The sequence below is a fragment of the Spea bombifrons genome, chromosome 2 (genome assembly GCF_027358695.1).
Source record: "Spea bombifrons isolate aSpeBom1 chromosome 2, aSpeBom1.2.pri, whole genome shotgun sequence".
NCBI lineage: Eukaryota > Metazoa > Chordata > Amphibia > Anura > Pelobatidae > Spea > Spea bombifrons.
In genome coordinates, this window is record NC_071088.1 from 116,229,311 (window position 1) to 116,244,402 (window position 15,092).

At 37.6% G+C, this 15,092-nt stretch overlaps 2 protein-coding genes across 2 annotated transcripts; one reads left to right on the forward strand and one right to left on the reverse strand.

The window, feature by feature from the left end:
• Positions 1 to 1,434: 1,434 nt before the first annotated feature.
• On the forward strand, positions 1,435 to 2,373 carry LOC128473813 (olfactory receptor 5F1-like). The gene has a single exon (XM_053456043.1). The coding sequence runs from the start codon at positions 1,435 to 1,437 to the stop codon at positions 2,371 to 2,373; it is 939 nt and encodes a 312-aa protein (XP_053312018.1).
• A 9,432-nt stretch (positions 2,374 to 11,805) lies between these two features.
• On the reverse strand, positions 11,806 to 12,606 carry LOC128473814 (olfactory receptor 8U9-like). The gene has a single exon (XM_053456044.1). It carries the CDS (start codon positions 12,604 to 12,606, stop codon positions 11,806 to 11,808), a length of 801 nt encoding a protein of 266 aa, XP_053312019.1.
• Between the last annotated feature and the right edge of the window lie 2,486 nt (positions 12,607 to 15,092).

Consider the following 15,092-nt stretch of genomic DNA (forward strand, 5'->3'; position numbering starts at 1 on the left):
GTTGCCATTGTATGATTTGATACTTTACAATAATCAATGGTATAATTAATGTAGAAATCCATGGTAGTTTACTAAACGATGTTACATTTATTTCTAACAGAATTGGTCTAGTTATCCATTTGAATTCTAAATGCATTTCACATGCATGATAGACACAGTAATTTAAATAATTTCAAACATAATTCACAGTCAATATATATCCCTGTATGTGGTAATTATTATTTTTATTTTTTTATTAGTTTTGTTTTAGAATTTATTGCATTAAAAAATAGAAGCACTTATAAAAAGAGATGCACTTATATCTAAAATGGCTTACTAACGCCAATTATGTGCCTTGACTCAATAAATTGCCTGCTGGCCTTAAAGTGCCAAGGCTGATTTTACTGTCTAGACAGGCTTTTATTAAAATGTTTGAATAACCCCATACTTGGTAGAATGTGAACAATGGTTTTTCTTGTTATATGTTCCTTTTAAATTTGAATATAGTTACACAGAGTTATACAGTCATGAATGCACATATGTCTATACAGAAAGCTTACAATATGAGAATATTAATTCCATAAAATTAACCATCAGGCATAGCATTTAAAGGTTGCCACTGTTTAATATAGTATGACCCCCCCCGATATCTTCATTTTCCACAAAAGAGTAATCTCAACTAAACGAGTGATCGTGATACAGTGCGGTTTAGTGATACCTCTCACATGAACAATTAACAATTATACAACCTTGAAAATGTGTCTCTTTGATGTAGGGTGTTTTTCCAAATATCTCAATACATGTAGTAAAAAGAAGAACAAAACACAAGAATAGGAAACCATACACAGTGTAGTATTGTTATTAAAATAGTGCCCTTTTTTCCTTTTACGCTTTGCACTCTTGTCCACTTTTGTTGGAGTGTACAATACCATGGGTCCTTGCTTCAAACCTCCAGGACAACCAATGAGCTCAAAGGTAAAGAAACCATAGCATCAACAGATAGTAGAAAAAACAAATTCTTAATCAACAAATATTCTTATATTTTTTAATTAGAAGTCTTCCGTGTATCATTCCTCATAAATACATAGGTTAAATCTGCTAAGAAAAGCTTTATCAAACGGGTGAAATTGTCTTTTACTCGTACCAAAATGATAAATCTGCTAAGAAACATTAAAACTTACATACAAAGTCCACAAAAAAACAAAGCAAAGTCCCATTTGTAATGCAACCTCTCCATGCTGCGTGTTTCACCCTTCTATTGTTTCTACCATATCTACAATATAGATTTATATATCTCCTTGTCTCTCTGCATGTGTGTAAATTGTTAATTTGTAAGATCTGGACTAGATTGTGTAACACTAGTTGCAAAGGGCCCTGTAATGTCGCTTTTTGTTTGCTCATCTTTTTGTCTCCTTACAGCCGATAACTTAAAAAGATTTAACAATATGAACTAAAATGTGGAATAACACAGAATTCAAGGAATTTGTTCTCTTAGGGCTGACAGATAGTCCTACGCTTCAGATATGTCTATTTATTCTGTTTATAATAATTTATATCATCACACTTCTTGCAAACTTTGGGATCATATTGACTGTCACATACGATTCTCATCTCCATACTCCCATGTACTTCTTCATCAATAACCTGTCTTTCTTAGACATTTGTTATTCTACCATCATAACGCCAAAGACGCTGGCCAACTTCTTGTCAGATAAAAAAACCATAAGCTACGTTGAATGTATCCTGCAGATGTATTTTTTTGTGGCGTCAGTTACAACTGAGTGTTTTTTACTTGGGATAATGGCCTATGACCGTTGCATTGCAATTTGTAACCCGTTATTGTACTTGATGGTCATGAACAAGAGGTTTTGTGTGCAACTTGTTGGATTTGCTTACGTTGGAGGGTATCTTAATGCTACAATCCATACAACCTGTACCTTTCATTTACCATTCTGTAAAAGCAATCAAATTGATCACTTCTACTGTGATGTGCCCCCTCTGCTAAAGATCTCTTGCACAGATACAACAATGAATGAACTTGTTATGTTCATATTTGGTGGGCTTGCAGAAATGAGCTCACTCACAACTATCACTGTATGGTATACCTACATTATATCTACTATAGTGAGGATTCGTTCCCAACAGGTAAGGAGAAAAGGATTTTCCACATGTGCATCTCACCTTACGGCCGTCACCATATTTTATGGGACAATAGTCTTTATGTATATGAGACCTTCCTCAACATATTCCATGAGTAAAGACCAGGTTGCTTCTGTGTTCTACACAGTAATTATCCCAATGCTCAACCCACTAATATATACTTTAAGGAATAAAGATGTAGCAAGATCATTGGAAAAAACTTGGAAAAAATGTTTACCTACATTGGTATTCTAACCAAATGATTCTGGATGGTACCCAAATAGACATCTAAAGGGATGGATGAAAAAAGGACTTTTGATAGATATCAAGGATTGCTTTAAGAACTACTATAATAATTGCAAAGTCTGTGCATATTTGTTTAAAGAGATCCCAGATTTTGAAAAAATAGTTATCAACTATTTGAATTGCTATTTCCAAATATTTAACCATATTACTGTAATCTTCTGAAGAAACCACAGAAGCAAATGAAATTAAAATAAATGCATTTAGAGGATGATTTGTGGCTTGATCATTTCGTGTTGCATTAATGTGAAAATTACTGCCTGCATTGCAGTATGATTGGATGTTTTACCTTTCTTTTGCCACAGTATTATATGATGGTGTTCAAGCAAATATATTTATACTATCCTTCAAACTGAACTGTTTTATTACAAAGGGTTTGCTTTTGATGAGTTTCTGCTATTATATTTTATTATACTGTGTGATGTTATTCAGGAGATTTTTTAAAGGATTTTACAGAGAATGAGTTTATGAAATGAATAGGGTTTTGTATAAATGCCAATTCTTGTGCCAAATGATAAAAGAGGTGCAATCTTCATGACAATGTAAAGAATGAACCACAATTACGAGTTAATACCAGCATAATTGTTAATGTGTAACCCCCTACTGTTCACACGCCTGTCCAGCTCAGCAAGTTCCAGGTGTTTTACTAGTTTTTAATGCTTTATTTCATGTGGTATATCAGAAACATGTGTTTCTTGTGTGCTTTATCAAAGACATCCTGGTAAATGGCAGAGAAAGATAAAACTTTGAATAAACTTGGGGTCTTTCAGGTATACAGAGGTGATTTTCAGTGTTGTGATGCACAAGCCATATCATACAAATATCTGGTAACAAAAAGAAAGTCTAATTATTATTGTGGTATACTGTTGCTTTGAGAAAGGACACTCTGGACTGTTTGTGGAGAACTCTATGGTCAGTGGCCATTTTTAAGTTTGAGTTCAGTTGACAGTTTGAAATGTTATATTTTGGATCTGAGCTGAATAAAGAACTGCTCTGTATAACTACTATCAAGTAGTGCTGGCTCCTGCTCTCCATGTTAAATACTACATACAGAAAACACTACATGGTGTCAGAAGTGCTGAACAAGTCACTTGCCTGAGGATTTTGCTACAAGGACTTTATTTACAGCTTATACAGCATCAGCATGGAGTTTTTTCAAACCACCAGACCCTCTGCAGTTCACAGGAAATGTAAGTGAAAACTGGAGGAGATGGGAGCAGAGATTTTTAATTTATGCTGAAGCAGTTGAACTTTATAAGAAGGAGCAGAAGACTCAGATTGCCATAGCCCTACATGTTGTGGGTGGGGAAGGACAAGAGGTTTACAACACACTGGAATCAGCCTTGCCTGTTGAAAGAACCTTAAATTCAGTGCTGAAGTTGTTCAGGGACCACTGTAATCCAAAGAAAAATGTTGTGTTTGAGCGTCACCAATTTTGGACACATCCACATCTGGAGGGGCAAGGTATTGAAAGATATATGACAGAACTAAGAGTGAAGGCAAGAGACTGTGAATTTGGGACTATACTTGATGACATGTTAAAAGACAAATTGGTTTTTAGTGTTACTGATGCCAGACTTAAAGAACGTCTGCTCAGAGAGACTGAACTCACACTTCAAAATGCAGTAGAGATGTGTCAGGCTGCTGAAGCCACAAAAGCCCAGGTTCAAGTTATGGCTGCAAACATGTCAGCAAGCGCTTACCAGCCTATTCACTCATTGGAGTACAAATCTACTCTCTCTAAGCCAGCAGAGGCTACTAGAGGCAGCAAGTACAAACCTCACTGTGCTACAAGGGCTGAGCATCAACATAATGTGTGCCCTAAGTGTGGCAGGGTTCACCCACCTCAAAGATGCCCAGCATTTGGGTGTGTTTGTTACACATGCAACAAAAATAATCACTTTGCAAAATGCTGTAAATCCAGGAGCCAGAAGGGTGAGATAGTAAACACAGTTGAGACTTTATTTATTTTGGGGCAATACTGAGAGATAAGACTTTTAACCAAGGAAAAGGACACAAACTAAACCACTCAGCATGGTTCTCTGAGGTGCAAATCAATGGTGCACCCATTAACTTCAAGTTAGATACTGGTGCTGAGGCAAATGTGTTACCTCTCACTCTCTTCAAAAGGATTCCTGGACAGCTACCCATCAAAAAGACAAACACTACTTTAGTAGCCTATGGGGGATCCCGGATCCACCCAAAAGGCATTGTGTATCTAACCGCAGCCACTCCCACGCACACAGCAGAGCTAGAATTCTTTATCACACAATGCTCCACACTTCCATTGTTGGGAAAAGCTGCATGTCAGGAACTGGATTTGCTTCGTAAGGTCCACACAGTCTCTACAACAACCATCCGCACAAAAGATGAATTGATAAAATGTTACCCTGATGCATTTCGGGGAATTGGGCAATTTAAAGGAACTTACCACATCTACTTAGACCCAAATGTGGCTCCAGTCGTACATGGCTGCAGGAAAATCCCATTTGCAATACTGGGAAGGCTTAAAGAGACCCTCATGCAGTTAGAAAAGGATCAGATCTTTGCTAAGGTACACACGCCCACCGACTGGGTCAACAGCCTTGTTGTCACAGAAAAGAAGAATGGCACTCTGAGGGTATGTTTGGACCCCCGTGACCTTGACAAAGCTATAAAGCGCCACCACTTCAATATCCCTACTGCTGAGGATGTACAGAGCCAGCTTGCTGGCAAAACCATATTTACCATCCTTGATGAAAAGGATGGTTACTGGCAGGTCAAATTAGACACAGAGTCATCAGAACTGTGTACTTTCAATTCCCCATGGGGACGCTTCAGATTTTGCAGGATGCCATTTGGGATAAAGTCAGCCAGTGAAGTATTTCAGCAGAAGAATATGGAGATTTTTGGGGACATCCCAGGTGTGCATATAATAGCTGATGACATGATCATTGCTGCATCATCACATGAGGAACATGATCGAATCCTGAGCCAGGTGATGAACCGAGCATTAAACGAGAACATCAAGTTTAATCCGGACAAAATCCAATTCAAAGTATCAGAAGTCCGATATATGGGACATGTCATCACACCTGCAGGAGTTCAGCCTGATGCTGAGAAAGTCCAAGCAATTAGCAAAATGCCTTACCCTTGAGGATAAAAAAGGTCTCCAAAGATTTTTGGGCATGGTCCGGTATCTTGCACAATATATACCGGGGGAGGCAGAGATTACAGCACCATTTAGGAAGTTACTCTGTAAAGACATTGTTTGGCAGTGGGGCCCAGAGCATGCTAAAGCAGTACAGTTCTTAAAACAGGCACTGATTGAGGCTCCAATATTGAAATTTTTTGACCCAACAAAAGCAGTGGTGATTCAGGCAGATGCATCTAAATCCGGCCTGGGGGCTTGCTTACTTCAAGATAACTGCCCCATAGCATATGCATCTAGAGCGATGACTACCACAGAGCAGAATTATGCCCAGATAGAGAAAGAACTCTTGGCAATTGTTTACGCTACTAAAAAGTTCCATCAGTTCATATTTGGCAAAACCATTACAGTGCAGTCTGACCATAAGCCTCTTGAAGCTATACTTACTAAACCACTAAGCAAAGCGCCAGCAAGACTCCAAAGAATGCTCTTACAACTGCAGAGATATGACCTGGTGATTTCTTACACTGCTGGGCGTGACATGCTTATTGCTGACACCCTTTCCAGGGCCACTGTGGATCCCATAGATTCAGAAAAGGATATGTTATATGAAGAAAAGGTAATTTATACACTTTCAGCATCAGAAACTATTGGGACTGAGATGTTATCTTATTTACAGAAGGCCACAGCAGAAGATAAATGCTTATCGGAAATTAAACATCTTCTATATCATGGTTGGCCACAAAGAAAAAGGCAACTTCATCCAAGTCTGCAGCCATTTTGGCAATTTAAGCACTTGCTGCGCAAGGAGGATGATCTCCTTTTGCTTGGTGAAAAGATTGTGGTTCCTCAGAATGCTCGCAGAACAATCCTGGAGAGTCTGCACGAGTGCCATCAAGGTATACAGAAAACCAAAATGCGGGGTCGGATGATCCTATTCTGGCCCAGCATGTCCAAGGACATTCATCAGATGGTAGAGACTTGCAAGATTTGTGCTACTTATCTACCTGTGAACCAAAAAGAGCCATTACTCTCGCACAAAATTCCTCATCTTCCTTGGCAAAAACTGGCAATGGACATTTTTGATTGGAAAGGGTGCTCTTTCCTTGTGATAGTGGACTATTTTTCCAAATACCCTGAAGTGTTAAAGATGTCTGATAAGTCATCAACAACCGTTATTGGCAAACTGAAAGCCACCTTTGCTAGACATGGCATCCCAACAGAAGTAATCAGTGATCATGTACCCTTCGCCAGTGCCGAGATGAAGGCATTTGCTGCAGCATGGGGGATAAAGTTTACTCACTCTAGTCCTCGGTACCCACAATCTAATGGACTAGCAGAAAGGACAGTAAAAACTATTAAACTCATGCTCCAAAAGACATGGGAATCGGGGGTGGATCCTCATATTAAGCTTTTAGAGCTACGCAACACTCCAATCACTGGAATGGCCTATTCCCCCGCACAGCTCTTAATGGGTCGGACTCTTCGAACCAAGTTACCTGTTGTGGCTGATGCATTAAAGCCCCAGATTCCAAAGAATGCACACCATTTTTAAGTTTGAGTTCAGTTGACAGTTTGAAATGTTATGTTTTGGATCTGAGCTGAATAAAGAACTGCTCTGTATAACTACTATCAAGTAGTGCTGGCTCCTGCTCTCCATGTTAAATACTACATACAGAAAACACTACAATTATAGAAGCAAAATTAAAAAATTACATAGCAAACACTTTTTAACGCAATGAAAATATAAGAGAATATTAGTATTTTTGGCAATATGCCTCCCAAAAATCCCATCCTATGTTTTCTTAACCAATCTCTGCATAACCCTTAATACCTAATTGCCATGTGAACACCAGCTGCCAGGAGTAGACCTGTCTTCGCTCTACATGTGTAAGAATAGAGCAACCAGGCAGCCACAAGCCGTAAATTGAATTTAATCTTACTTGTGATACATAAAATATTTCCCTTTTATATTAATTTCAAAACAAAATAGGGTTACAGCACAGCTAGGTTAGAATTCTAAACGAAAAATGTGTGAATTGAACAGTCCCACTTACAGTGTAAACATCCCTTGCATCATACAGTTATATAAAAAGGAGAACATTTCAAAACAGTTGATTCCTCACCCCCTATAAGATACAAAAATATTAGGAGGTACAGTTATTTCCACTTTAATTGATCAGTTTCAACCATCCTGTTACCACCCATTGACTGTTTTAGTAATCATCTGCCAGTTGTTGCCCTCTCACCCTGTACATCTACCCATTGCCAGTGTTTTTGTCTTGATTGCTTATAGTGGTCTTCCTCCTGCAACTTTCGAATGGGAGGAGTACCCTTAAATACCTGTGAAATATACCAAGAGATATACTTAAATTTGTGGAAAATTTACGTTTGCAGCAATGGGTCTCCCGTCCTAATACATGTAGACCACATCTTCAAAAATGTTCTTATGCTCTCTTGTTTGGTGAGGTCTGTGCTTATCTAGTCCATACAAAACATATGGTACAATTATTCGTAAAATCTGCAATGGATGGATGGTTAGAGTCATCAGAGATGGTCGTTCTAGCCACTGATGTTTTGATGTGTATCATACTTTTACTCAAATTGTGTTCCATAGCAAATACTCCTAAAATAAACATTGGTAGATCTAAAGAGAATCTACAAATGTGTGAGTTGTCGTAAACCTATGCATCTCCCTCTAGAATTTTAAACAAAACCAAAACAATGGAGTAAATTAGCATTGGGCTTTGGATATTTTGGACAATTGAAGCTATTATACAGATCCTTATTCTAAAAGTATGCGTCATGGGATCCCCAAACCAGCGCTGGAGCTGACTGGAGGTGATTGTATAAGTTACAGGAAGATTTATTTGGCTGAACACATCTTTTACATGGTGTCCCCCTGACCTCTTTTATGCCTGCTGGCATACACAATTCTAGTACTCTGCATTACAGCCTACTTTGAGGATGCCCAAAAAAGCACATGGTTGTTGATACTTGAAATATCTTCGTCTATATAGTTCCCGCAATGCCTCCCAATGAGGTTTAAAGTCTTTCATGGAGGTATATTGAGAAGGAAGATGCCTGGCTCTGATAGTAAGAGTAGCTGGTAAGGGCAGCATTTAAATCAAAATAGGGGCGTTAAAAGAAATGATCACATTTTCAATTTTGTCTCTGGTAATAGTAGGCATCGTCTGGGGACACGTGAGAAATTGTTGATTGTTGATGCAGAGCAGTGGACTCTAGTGATATGTGTATAGTCTCAAGTGGTCAGGTAAAGAGTCATCCGTGGCTCCACTAGGTGTAAGGTGTGTACAAGTATTGTAATACCTTCTAGTACCAGGAGCATCACCTGTGTCAAAGGTACATATCTGTCAAGCCTGTGGCACAATACTGCGTTAAAGTCCCCACCTACTATTTGTATTGAACAAATTTATCCACTGGGAGAGAGTCAAAGTTGTTGGTGTTTATAAAAAATGAGTTAATTGTGGTATTGTGAAGCGGTGTCTGAACCTCTGCTGCAGGCGTTGTAAAGGTCACTCCAGTGAGCTCTGACTTGGGCTGTCTCCATGTCAGATACCCTTTCCCTAAAGGCCCTTTCCCCCAAAACGGTGGTTAAGTCTGGGCCTGATTATGATAGCTGGGGAATAATCGCCCACCTTTGCCAGGAAGCGTTGGTGAGGGGATTGGTGAACACTGTGCGACTGTATCTTTTAGGCATAAACGTATTTCCTGTCCTATCAGGGAGGGAGGAGCTAATCAGGCATAAAGGAAAATATGGTAAGTATGAGAACAATTTCATCCACAAAAAATGGATCATAATCAACAAGTGTTCTCTTTTCGTTGTAATTAATTGTCGTTTGATTTTTTACTAGTAAACATTTGTTTCACATTTTTGAAATGGAAAAGTAAACAATTATCTGCCAAGAAAGCAAAAATCAAGGAGAATGGGGGGCATATTTACTATGGGATATTTGAGGCATATTTACTACATCCTCTTTGTTTTATTTACAGCAAGGTGTGATTAAATTAGTGTACTTGTCATGGCATAAAATCATAAATCTCACCTGTATCTCTACAGGGATTAATTTGCTTCTAATTACAAATAAATTGCTTCAATTTATAAATATACATATCTCAAGTTTCTGTGGGAAGTTTTGCCCATTCATCCAGTAGAGCATTTGTGAGGTCGGGCACTGATGTTGGATGAGAAGGCCTGGCTTGCAATCTCCGTTTCAATTCATCCCAAATGTGTTGAGGTCAGCACTCTGTGGGGCCGGTCAAGTTCTTCCACGCCAAACTTATCCAACCATGTCTTTATAGACCTTGCTTTTTGTACTGGGGCACAGTCAGGCTGGAACAGAAAAGGACTATCGCCAAACTGTTCCCACAAATGTCTTGATATGCTGAAGCATTAAGATTTCTCTTCACTTAATTGAAAGTAAGGGGCCCAAACACTTAAAAACAGCCCAGACCATTATCCCTCCTCCACCAAACTTTACAGTTGGCCTGATGCAGTCAGACAGGAAATGTTCTCCTGGCATTCACTAAACCCAGACTAACCCATCAGACAGCCAAACAGAGAAGATTGATTAGTCACTCCACAGAACACTTTACACCACTTAATCCGACGCTTGGCATTGTATTTGGTGATGTGATGCAGCTGCTCGACCATGGAAACGTATTTCATGAAGCTCCTGCAACAAAGTTTTTATTATTATTTATTGTTTCATATAGCACCATCAAATTCCACAGCGCTGTACAATGGGTAGACAGGACATAACAAGTAGTATATAACAAATTGACTTACAGAAACAAGAGGTGAGGGCCCTGCTCAAATGAATATACATATAAATGAGGCATTTCCACATATCAAGACACTCTAATGTATTGTGTGGTATTTTTATCAGTACTGCATCATACTGATGAAACATGTTAGAGGTGCTGACCTATAGACACGTATATCGCTACCTTGCTGATATGCGGTATGTCATTCTTTTGTATTTTTAAAAATAATTCTGGATTAATTTACGATTTAGTGTAAATGTTACTTTTCTTTATCGAAAAATTTTGTATAAAATGCCAATGAGTAGCCACAAGATGGCGGTGCAAATATAAAAATTAAAAAACTGGACCAATACATAGACTTAGGACTTTCAAGGACTTTGTGACCAGGGAGTTTTTTTTTTAACACTAAAGGCTTTGTTTTTTTTGGCTGGCCAACTTTAACAACATGTTTGTTTAACAATAGCTTCCCTTTTTTGTGGTTAATCATATATATTTTTTCCAACTAGAGCTTTGATATGTGTAGTACATCATTCAGAATTAAAACCTTTTGCCAGGATATAGAGGAAAAACGAGCCTTTTGGTTTGTCTGGTGTCTGTAGATGAGTGTTTAATAATGCTTCTACTACCCCCTTAAGAGGTGGAAGGGTTTTCCATCACCTTTACCCACCATAACAATTTGGCTGTTTTTAAAAATTTACTTTGGGTTTCTAGCCCAGATTAGATGCTGCTGAAAAATATCCTTCAACCCCATGCACAGTAATACCTGAATATATATAAGTTTTTTTTAATGTTTTGGCTCTGTTACACTTTTTTTTTTTTTTTACATATTTTTAGAATATCACTACTTTTAAGAATACCAGATGTAATTGTAGAGTAGTATTTATTGTTATGTATAGTTAATCCCATGTTTTAGAGTCATTATGGCTTTCTTTATTCACTTTTTTGCAACAATTTTACTACATTAGGGTGGTTTACACACACACACATACATTTGTTCACTGTTCATTGATTTTGCATATATTTTCATACAATGTAATATTGGTTGTATAATATGCTACATCCATGTATCAACATTTTTAGCTAAAAGCTGTATGCAATGGACATATCAGCAAGAAAGGTAACTAAAAAAGCCTTTGTGTCCCGGCTTGACAGTTGCTCGCCTCTCAGCTTACATTTACTCAACTCAGAGCAACGCACAAGCTGTGAGTTCAATTCCTGTGAGTGGTTATTGGAAACTCAGGGACCAGAACTGTAATTAGGGCTCTTGGCACCTGGGGGAGGGTCAAAAGTCTTCCGGACTACTGGAAGCAGAAGGAGTCCCAATTGCCCCTCTTGTCCAATGCATGTTTTGGTATGTGGGATGCATTCTATACACTTCACGCAAACTCCTCTCCAGTATGGTGGATGCTAGTATGAGCAAATGGTTTTTTTTTTGCACAATGGCCTTTGACAAAAATTCTAAAAAGTTACACAACCACATTCATTCTTCTTAGAATTTTTGTAAGGGCACTTTTCAGTTCCCTGTTCCTCATGCTGTAGATTATAGGGTTTAATACAGGTATTACCACAGTATAAAATACAGCCACCACTTTGTCTTGATCAGAAAAATATTTGCCACCAGGACGGAGATACATAAATAAAATAGTCCCATAGAACACGGAAACAACAATAAGATGGGATGAACAGGTGTAGAACGCTTTTTGCCTTCCCACTTTAGAACGAAGTCTCAGCACAGTAAATATAATGTATCCATAGGAAACTAGAATGGTGATCACAGATACACCACTGACGCAAGACACTGAGGCTAACAGTACCAGTTCATTCACAGATGTATCTGAGCAGGACAGCTTTAACAGAGGGGGGTAGTCACAATAAAAATGATGGATTTGTATAGCGCTGCAGAAGGAGAGCTGCAGAGCGTAAGCGGCATTTAACATAGAAGTTGTTATGGAAACCATATAACAACTTGCTATTAATCGTTCGCATACGGAATCTGTCATAATGAGGTGGTAGAACAGTGGCTTGCACACTGCTACACTTCGATCACAGGCCATCAGTCCAAGTATCAGGCACTCCAAACTTCCAAAGATGCTGAATACGACAAGCTGGGTCATGCACGCAGCATAAAGGATTGAACTATCTCCAATAATCAAACTCTCCAATAACTTTGGCGTGATCACTGAAGAATAACAGAGGTCAGAAAATGACAGGTGGCGAAGGAAAAAGTACATGGGTGTTTGTAGATTGGGAGTAGTCCAACATAACATTATGATACCTGTATTTCCCACAACAGAAACAATGTACATGACAAAGAACAAAAAAAAGAGATAGAGTTGAAGATAAACATGCGAGGTTAGTCCTAGTAGAAAAAATATTCCTTGGAAAGTTTCATTGGTTTTCTCTGAATATCCGGTGTAGGAAGTGAAGCGGGATATCATACTATGAACTATGTTCAAAATGAAACACAGATGTACCTAATCTGCAGGTGGTGAGATTACAAGTATAATGACAGTGGCCGGATTTATCAAAACTGTGACTGGATCAAAGGACCCTAAAAGCAGGAAAATATTGAATTCTACTTTGTTCTGTAATGACATTTATTTACTGCCAAAGAACTTAACTTGATACTGAAGGTCATCTTAGACATTTTGTGCATGTGAACGCTTTTCACATCCTGATCCGTGTGATCTTCCATGCAGTGTATCGGAAGTGTTTTTGTTATTACTTGTACCACAAGTATCGAGTTTCCTCCTTTAAAGCGAAGACTCAGTCAGCCGAATCATTTAATCGTCTTCAAAGAGTTTAAATTTTGTAGCATCTTCCTCCCAACACATTCTATTATATCTCCTAAAACAAAACCAAAAAAAAAGAATTATACAGGTGCATGTGTGTGTAATGAATCCTATATTATAATGTACCAGGGTATGTATCTAAACATTATTTGAAGAAATTGATATTTGAATGTGTACTTATGGAAACATTTAAAATCATTTTAAAGATTATTGAAAGCTGCGCAGAAACTTCTCATGGTTTACTAAAGTCATATTTTTAGGCCATTGATAACATTTTTTATCTTGTATTTTGAATATCTAAAGACATATTAATTACATATATTGTACTCTTTGAAATCCAAATGACTTCAATATTGGAAGACTAAAACTATTACTATTCTTTATAAAAGAGCGATTAGATTGGATCTCTCATTACACAATGTCAATGAGTATTTAATCACTTGCTTTTGCCACAATTCTATTCAATCAAGTTTTGGAATATCTGTTTAATATGTCTGCTTTACTTACTTCTCAATTAATTCCACTTAAAGGTGTACTCACTTTTTTTTGCCAAGGTTTAGACATTAATGGCTGTGTGTTGAGTTATTTTGAGGGGACAGCAAATTTACCCTGTTATACAGGCTGCACACTCACTACTTTACATTGTAGCAGAGTGTCATTTCTGCAGTGTTATCACATGAAAAGATATAAAATATTTACAAAAATGTGAGTGGTGTACTCACTTCTGTGAGATACTGTATGTTCCTTCTTTGATTTAAGTTTGTCATTATAGCACATTTAAAAATTGTATTGTTATAAGGTTTTTTTTTACAAAGCTCAAAGACAACCCAAATATATGCATAGGTAATGCTAAAAAAGAAATGACGATGAAGAAGCTTACCCTTAGGCAAAATGATGACTAGTCACCTTTTTTTTATTTTGTTTTTTTTTCTTCCCCTAGATAAGAAAAAAAGATCATAATGAGCAATTTGAAAAATTAATCCTGATCAGTACAATGAATTACTTGATTAGTGGATTACTTATCTAAATGGCTAACAAACAAATTGAAGCCTCATCTCCCAAAATTCAAATACGCCTCCTATGAAAAAATATAGATATTAGCAATTATTATATATTGTTTTATATAGTGCCATCATATTCTGCATCTCTGTACGATGGGAATATGAAACAATAATAATATACAATACTATATATATATATATAAAACAGAAGCAAAAAAGTGCCTTAACCTTCAAAGGACTTCTACATACCCACTGCTTACTGAAGAACCATTGTTTAAATAGGAAGATGAGAAACACAAAATATTTATATCTTTAACCATGGAGAGTAAGAAATCCCTTGGTTTTAAGTAATTGAAGAGAGATGTGAACACAGTTAGAATGCCCCTAAGGTAATTAATTCAAATCTGAGTACTTTAATCAGATGCTGTACTATAGCTACCAACTATTCTGATGGCCAAAGAGTCAAATACTGTGTTTAGAGGAAAAAGGTATATTTTAGTTTTCCTCAATATGCTCTTTTAGCATATTTTATGCTGTTTGTATACTTGACTGTTTGAGCTTTAGAACACAACGATACCCTCATGTCAAGCTAACATTGTGTCCAAATGTGAGAATGTCCCTGCTAAAAAGGATGGACCAAGTGGGGAAGGGTAGGATGGTTCTAATTTCCTGGTGGAGAAGAAATGTTGTCTGCCTCACCCTTTGCAGTTGTCTTGTTATCAGTTTAGTAGTATTCTTGGCCAGCACTTCCTCATTTGGGTTTTGAACACACACAATTAGCCAGTTTAGGTTTTACTGAGGAACCTAGTAGGAAGACAGATGTAATGCATTATTTGGGTTATAGATATGTCTCTACCTTGTGGTTAAACTCATTGGATGTTCTTCGATCACCTCAGACTGGAAGAAGCTGTGAGAAGCCTTGCACGCTTAATTTACTTTTGGTTGCCTGGTTTAGTTGAG

Excerpts from the sequence above, each read along its gene's own strand:
- LOC128473814 (XM_053456044.1), bottom strand. The coding sequence starts at position 12,606 with ATGTTATGTTGGACTACTCCCAATCTACAAACACCCATGTACTTTTTC.
- LOC128473813 (XM_053456043.1), top strand. The coding sequence starts at position 1,435 with ATGTGGAATAACACAGAATTCAAGGAATTTGTTCTCTTAGGGCTGACA.